At 41.7% G+C, this 7858-nt stretch overlaps 1 protein-coding gene across 2 annotated transcripts in view; it reads right to left on the reverse strand.

Moving 5' to 3' along the window:
• Nucleotides 1-6693, reverse strand: part of spag9b (sperm associated antigen 9b) — a 44944-nt gene extending 38251 nt beyond the window's left edge. For both annotated transcript variants that reach the window (XM_060861763.1, XM_060861755.1), the window contains exon 1: nucleotides 6099-6693. In XM_060861763.1, the coding sequence (XP_060717746.1) occupies nucleotides 6099-6398 (300 nt within the window). In that variant the 5' untranslated portion in view covers nucleotides 6399-6693. The remainder of the gene's footprint in view (nucleotides 1-6098) is intronic.
• Between the last annotated feature and the right edge of the window lie 1165 nt (nucleotides 6694-7858).

A 7858-nucleotide genomic window follows, 5' to 3' on the forward strand; every position in this document is an offset into this window, starting at 1 on the left:
TGCGCACAGCGCTTGCCTTGTGATACGCAGAGTACAAAAAAAAAGCACAATATTCAGAAGGATTAAATAGCAAAAAAATATTTTTTTGATGAGTTTAAATCATCAGAATAAAAATCAGTAAAGAGTCGGTTTAAAAGCTTTCACTGCCCCTTTAATGCTACCTGGTGTCATTAATACACAGATTTCTCAGTGTGTTTGATTTGATGGAAAATGTACATGGCGAATTCTGGAGGTTTGGGTGTAACAAACAGGTTCTGGCAGGCAAGTGCACAGACTCAATCAACTTTGCAACATCTGACAAGACTGGTAATATTATTATTTTACTGGGCTGCAAATTCCTGATTAGAGAGTTTCCCAGGTCAGTACACGCTGTGTTTCACTGCACTCAAGACACATTGCAAACAGATGAAAAATGTCCTTGTACATGTTATATGTAAGCGTCATGAGTCTTCTGTTAAAGCTCGTTTTAGCACTCGCAGTGTGTGTGTGCTTGCGTGTGTGTGCTTGTGTGTGGGAGTGTTTCTGTTTCACCATCTCCCTGCATTGCTCATCATATGATCCACAGGACACCGTTCATATGACATCGCTGCAGAGGAAGGAGGACTGGCTGTGTACAGCCTTCTGAACACATAATGATTCCCTTGTGCTGAAACCGATACAGAGGGAGCAGTGTGCTGGCACTCTATTGACAAAGCTCTCTTTAGGTCGACTTTATCTTCAGTTGCCTTGTTGTTTTAGGGGCACAAAGCCATGGCTCATAAGCACTGTGGCAGAAGCATATGAGCGCCGCAGAAAACAGCAGACGTACGTCATGGCATGCGAAATCATCAGCTTGGAGGAAGCCGCGAGTCCCAGCAGAGGACAAGGAAAGTCTCCTGTAGTCTGTAACATTTGTTCTATTATTTGTCTGTAACAGTTGTACTATCTGTTCAATTATTGCCTGTGTAGCTGATGAAAGGCATAACAACGACCTGATGCTACCACCACCATGCTTCACTCTAGTGATGACGATTGTTTTATATTTCAGCCAAACATAGCACTATGTGTTAAGACCAAATGATTCGGTTTGTATCCCATCAGTCCAGAAAACATTTTCCCACATGGTTCCTGAGGCTTCGATTGGTAATTCTGGTCATTTTGAGGACAACCTCCTCCTCATCAATACACAACTGTCAGATTGTACATGACTGTAGAAAGGACATTATTCATAATAACACTCTCTGGTGTTTATAACAGTTTATAATCACACCCTTCAGCGTCACCCAAATGAGGATGAGGTTCTCTTTAGTGTCTGGTTCCTCTCAAGGTTTCTTCCTCTTCCATCTAAGGGAGTTTTTCCTCACCACAGTCGCCTCACGCTTCATTGGGGATAAACACATTTAAATATAAGGCTAATATTACTCTTGAACCATTTTTTTATTTTCCGTAAAGCACAATACAAATAAAATTGAATCGAATGAATTTTTTCCCCCAATAACCGCTTTCTTCTATGGTGGTCCTATAAACAGAACAGAGCGGTGGTTCTTCAGCTCCTTCACAGTCACCCTTAACCTCTTGGTTGTTTCTCTGGTTGTTAAACTCGTAACATAATTTCAATTAAGCCCATTTCGGTTCCAGCACAAAGATGGAAAAGTAGGTGAGGATTTATGTAAGGCACTGAATCCACACATGAACACAGGTAAAAATACACAAAGCGTTATTGACAAAAGCCTTTCATCAGCTGTGCAGGCAAAAAACGTTCACTTGAAAATGCCTGGAATATATTCAGCTGTACTGAAAGATGAGACAGAAAGTCCCTTCGGTCTCAGAAGAAGTCAGCATGCAGCTGCCAGCGCTCTCTATGGAACGGATTTCACTTCTGCCAGCTCCCACGTATTGGTGGATTTTTGAAACCAGACCATGTTTCTGTTGGTTTACAGTGTAGACAGATTTTCCAGCTAGATCTTCTCTACTACTGCTGTGATTTGCTGGAAAATGTCCACATGACTAAACCTCTAGTCAGGAGGAAGTTAGGGGGTAGTTTGAAGGTTGAATAACAAATAAAGCACAACAATGGTAAAGATCCATGGTTGATAGCTACCCTGCGGACCTGGTTTTGCTTTTCGTCATATTTTTGCTGTTGTTTGGTCTGCTTTTGCTGTGCTGAACAAACCCAGATGAGGAGATCTGTGACCTGATCATAATTGTATACCATTGCACACAACTAGTAGTTTAGATGGAGGGTTTTAAGACACCAAAGTTTCTCTGAAATTCTTAAAACCCTCTTAAAAAAAACTACCATAATACGATAAAACCACGTCATACACAGTAAGATAAGAAATATATAAATATATTTCAGGGATTCAAAGTTCAACATCAACTCCTGCTTTGTTAGAACAAAAAAGCCACAATTTTATATAGAGGATTGTGTGAGAAATTATTTACCCCAGGAAGCGTATTCTCTACTGAACCCCACAGTAAACGTAACACATCCACAGAAAGTGAGGAACGCAAAAAAAGTCTATCTAAAAAGCATCCTGGCTGCAAAGAGGGGCTCAGGAAGTTCTTTTCCCAAGTACATTCCTGACCCTTCCCTTACGTTTCCTCTCGGCATCTACAAACAAATCGGCTGTAGACATCGTACTTGGCTTAGTTGTGTGGTGACATAACTGACAGACATTCCAGAGGGATTGTGGGTAGACAAACACATCACCTGGCTTGTTCTGTTTTAGAGATCTCACGCTAGAATCAGGCTCGAATCATTTGGCTCGATACTTGGAGTCGATAAGTTAAGGATTTGCACAGAGTGGATGTTAGTCTTTAATATAGCTGTAGATAAATTCTGTGCACTTCACGCAGATGACTTTGACTGATTAATTTATTATTAGTAATAAGTTCACTTCTGTCACTCATTGAGATTCTCCATCATCAACTCTGCTATCATAGCACTGCAATCTATTCTGTAATCGCACACACACACACACACAAATGCACGCAGGCGCCCACCCTAACGCACGCACGCACCCTGACATGCGCACAAAACCTTTGTTGCTCTTCTTGTGTTTGAATGACATCTCTTATTGGCCAGAATGATGCAGAACAGTGTAACAGTGGGTGATCGATGGCAACCCAAACACTCAGCTGTAATGCAAAAGGGTCGCATGCCAGCGCTTCACTTTAGCTGCTATACACAAAAGGCTCATGTGACCTGAAAGCAAGCCTGCCTTTGAAGGAGGAAAGAAGAGCACTTTCACTCGGCGATCGCCGTCACACAGAACGTCGGGCATATAAAAGAGGGTGAGTCGGTAAGTAAGACACAGAAGGAAGGCAGTGTGTCCCTTGTGTGTTTCGACGGATCGTGGTGTCCCTGCAGGTTTATTCAGAACAAGCGGGTGACTGTTGCAGCAGCGGCAGCAGCAACTGGCAGGCAGCTCAGATGGTGGAGGCTGAGCTCAGGCAGCGTCTCACTGCTACTGACCTAAATGACTGCACGATCGGCAATGCTCCGGTTCATAATCCTCACCAAATCATCCTCGGGGATCATATCAAATAGCTTCACATGGCTATTTTCATTGGATAACAGGCTACGTAACCCATTTTGCAGCCAAAAAGGCTCTGGGACTTGCAGTCGTTAAGACAATAATCAACTCCAGCAGCTTAGTCTGCATCAAAATTGGTAAAATGATCCCAAGCACGCCAACAAACTGACGTCTGAACAAGTAAAGAAGACAATTGAAATCGGTCATATTTTATTTTGCTGTCACCTGAAGCTGATGAGCGCCACACAATTATTTAAGCCCTGGTAAATACACACATTTTAAAATAAACCACTGTAACTTGTAAATATGTTCGAGTTTGAGCTGTTGGTAGGAAAAAGGAGCTTGAAGTCTAGGATATTACCGTACATATTGTAGTAATAAGGCTAAAATTGAAATAGTTTATATTCAGCAAATAAAGCTGCACTGAGGAAAAGTATGGAAAAGTTAAATGGGTTAAACATAAGTGAGTCCAGGTACTGGATTTGTTTCTATATTTCGGTTAGTTCCACCTCAGACAAGGTCACGGTGAAGCCAGCTACATCTGTACAGGCTCATCATCACCACTTTGTTTAAACGTACAACAAGACATGCCTTTGCTTGTCGTTACTTTCGGATAACGAGTCCGTCCCAACTGTTGAGTGAAAAAATCTACAAAAATCAGCTGCTGTAACTAATAGACCAGGTGTTTTTTTTTCTCTTTTACAGTTTTTTCCCCCTCGTTGTGTCCCGGCATTACACATAAAACCTCTGGAAAAGATCCTGAATTCAATATTGCACCATCTCTAAAACGGTCAATGATTTCCTTATGACATTTTAATATCGGCAGACGCTTCCGAACACATAGCAGCGTGCAACCTTACATCTGCTTTGAAACTGAAATTGATAATCTCCTTTTAGGCTTAAGACAAGACAAGCAGATCCTGACCACATGCTGTTAAAGTCACTCAATTCTAGTCAGCATGGAGAATTATAAATCAAGAGCCTGTCTCTGGAGTGTTTAGTGACCAGAGTTTGACATCCTTCTTGAAAACAGTGAGGGGTGTTGATCTGCTGCATTAACACTGTCACAAAGAGGCCTTAAAATATGTTTACCAAACCTGCTTCCTTTCATTAGGACTGTTTACAGCACAAAGTGACATCTTAACATGATGCGGCTTGCTCATTTGCGACGGTGTGCCTTTTATCGTCGTATATGAGCGTGAGTGAGTTTAACAGTCAGACAAAATCATGCAGACACCTGGAAAGTTGAGTGGAGAAAGTAGTTGTTCACAAATCTTGAAGGATATAATAAGGGGCTTTCTAATTTTTTTTTCTTCCCCCCCAGAGTTCCTGCCATGCATGTGACATGTAGTATCACATGATTGTGCAAAAGCCCAAAAAGAAATGCAGAATCTAATGCCTCACAGTTTATATAATATAACCAAACAAAATAAAAAATAAAAAAAAATCAAAAACCAGTACACAACCCACATTTCTATACAAGACTTCAATTGAAAAACAGAAAATGGGTAAAGTTTCTGCTTTAAAAAATATAAATAAATAAAAACACAGTTTTAACATTAAAGCTTCAATATTCAATATTTATCTTATTATGTTTAAAGTGGAAAAGAGTTAAGTCTTTTCACGTTCGCCATCACTGAAGGTATGTAAGTAGTATTTGGTTTAAACGACTGATCGCTGCGCTACCTTCCTATATTTCTAGACAAATGGAAGCAGCAGTAAAAGACGACTCATGCTGAACTGGAGTCAGAGTTTAAACTGCAACACATCGAGCACAAGACTTTTCAGTCACCCAGATCCAAACCCGTCCCATGGAGAGTGATGCAATCAGCTATTTTTACTATTACATTCAATGCTGTAGATGTCAGGACTGGACATTGAACATCATTAAAACTGCTACAGTAATAACTTAGTCATTATAATTGACAATTGACTTGAATTCACTGTACGGTGTTGTGGCATGGTGTGAAACGCTGCTGTACAGATCCCTGGTTCGACCGTGAGCTCGGGTTTCTGCGTGTATACACGTTCTCCACGTGTCTATATGGGTTTACTCTGGGTTATCTGGATTTTTCTGACTTCCCAAGAACACTTAGGTGAATTAACTAGTTTAAATCGCCTCTAATGAGAATCTTAGACCTGTGTGAAGATGTCTCTGAATTGTACACCGTGAAACCCGTGTCCCATCCCGGGTGTGTTCCCAGCGTTCCCGGGATAGGCTTCAGATCCACCGTATCCCTGACCCAGCTTACTGTAAGTGATCTTGTAAGTGATATGAGAGAAACTGATGTATTTTCCAGACACAAAATTGTCAATCGTTTGTTAATATTTTTAGGTTTTTTGAGTGAAAGGTCAAGGGGTTAAAGACATGTTTTATTTGTAATGATGATGTTGAACCAGTTTGTCTAACACCGGACCAGCTGTTGATACATTAAGTGTGCATGAAACACACTGGAAGGGATCTGTGCAAGGGAAAAGTTTGTGCACCCGGGTCTAAATTTACAAACACGACTCATCATCATCATCATCATCATCATTTCTGTCTGGAGTTCCTGTGAAACAACAACAACAACAACGCACCTCCTCGACTCCTTTCCTTAACGCTTTCTCCCTCTCGTACTGAGTGATCAGCTGTTCGTTGTCCTCTTTGAGCAGCTCGATCTCCACATCATGCTCCTGGTTCTCCGCGAACACCGAATCCAGGTTCTCCAGCACGGCCACCACCAGCGGCATCAGATCCTTCACCACGTCCTCGTCGTATTTCCCGATCAGCCGCTCGAACTCGCGGTAGATGGAGCTCGCCAAGCCGGACACCTTCTCCGACATCATGGAGGAACCTCCCGCGTCCTCCTGATACAGAACAACGTCCTCCAACTCCATTTTCCCTTTCTGTCTCTTCTGTCTTTCTTTCTTTTTTACGCTAAACGCAGATAGCTAACTAGCTAACTACTTCAGATAGCTAGCTAGCTAACTAGCCAGGCGACCGTCCAGCTTTGGGGTGTTTACAGTAACTTCGCACTCCAAACTGACTCCGAGTAACTTTATAAAAAGGACCGAGAGGATTAAAAAAGATAAATAAATGACTATCCTGTAGTCAGGCTCTTCGGAGACAGAGCGTTAAGTAGACTGTCATGTTCTCCACTTGTTCCCAACTAAAGTCCCCACTTAAGAGTTGTTGACGGCGTGACGTCACTGTCTAAAAGTGGGATGGGCGGGGCGGAGGGGAGAAGGTGGGGGGGTGATGTTGTGGGGGGGGGGGTCTGTCATTCAGCTCGGTGTTCATTCACATCCTGCACTCGTTTCTGTTACAATACTCCATATAAGTCAATATGTGGCCTGTCAAGCAATCAACAAGTTTAAATAGATGGTTAGCAAGACCATGAGGCATAGAGATAGATAGATAGATAAATAGATAGAGAGAGAGAGAGAGACAGACAGACAGACATACAGACAGATAGATAGATAGATGGAGAGAGAGACAGATAGGCGGATGGATGGATGGATAGATAGATAGATAGATAGATAGATAGATAGATACAGTAGATAGATAGATAGATAGATAGATAGATAGATAGATAGATAGATAGATAGATAGATTTGTTGTTATAATAACCTTCACCCTTCTCGGAAGGTTTAACACTAGATTTGTGTTCATTCAGCTACAAGAGCATTAGTGAGATCAGATCTGAGGTACATTTGCATGTCAGTTCATCCTAAAGGTGTTTAGGTGTTTTTTTTCCCACTCTAATCTTCTGCCCAACCATGTCATTATGCACAGAGGCATCGTCATGCTGGAGCAGTGTTTGGGCATCTCAGTTCGAGTGAAAGGAAAACAAAGCTACAGAATACAATACAGTGACATCCTGTACAATTGTGTACTTTCAGCTTTGTAGTAAAACAAATGGGTGTGATGATCAGGTGTCCAGAAATATTTGGCCACATACTGTTTAACTTTTTTCTATTTATAGACCTGCTGTCAGATTAGGAAATGATGTAAACTCCACTGAGTTCAAAACAACCCACAAATCCACATTCATTCAACCGCTGTGTCCAGGTTAGGATGGATCTTGAGATGGAAGGACAAACATACTAACCCTGGATTGGATGCCAGTCTAGTCTTTCACCTGGGCATCACACACACTCATTCATAGCTAGCAACAATTTAGGGTCACTAATTTACCTACCTACATGTGTTTATGAGGTTCGAGGAGACACAGAGAACCCATAAGATGCCAATTTGAAGACCCAAAGTGTTGTAAATAGCCTGTAAGCTGAGCTCAGGAACAAATCCCTAGACCCTAGAGCTCTAAAAATCGGAAACATGACCCTGCTCCAAAACC

Source organism: Tachysurus vachellii, chromosome 2, assembly GCF_030014155.1.
Source record: "Tachysurus vachellii isolate PV-2020 chromosome 2, HZAU_Pvac_v1, whole genome shotgun sequence".
Taxonomy (NCBI): Eukaryota; Metazoa; Chordata; class Actinopteri; order Siluriformes; family Bagridae; genus Tachysurus; species Tachysurus vachellii.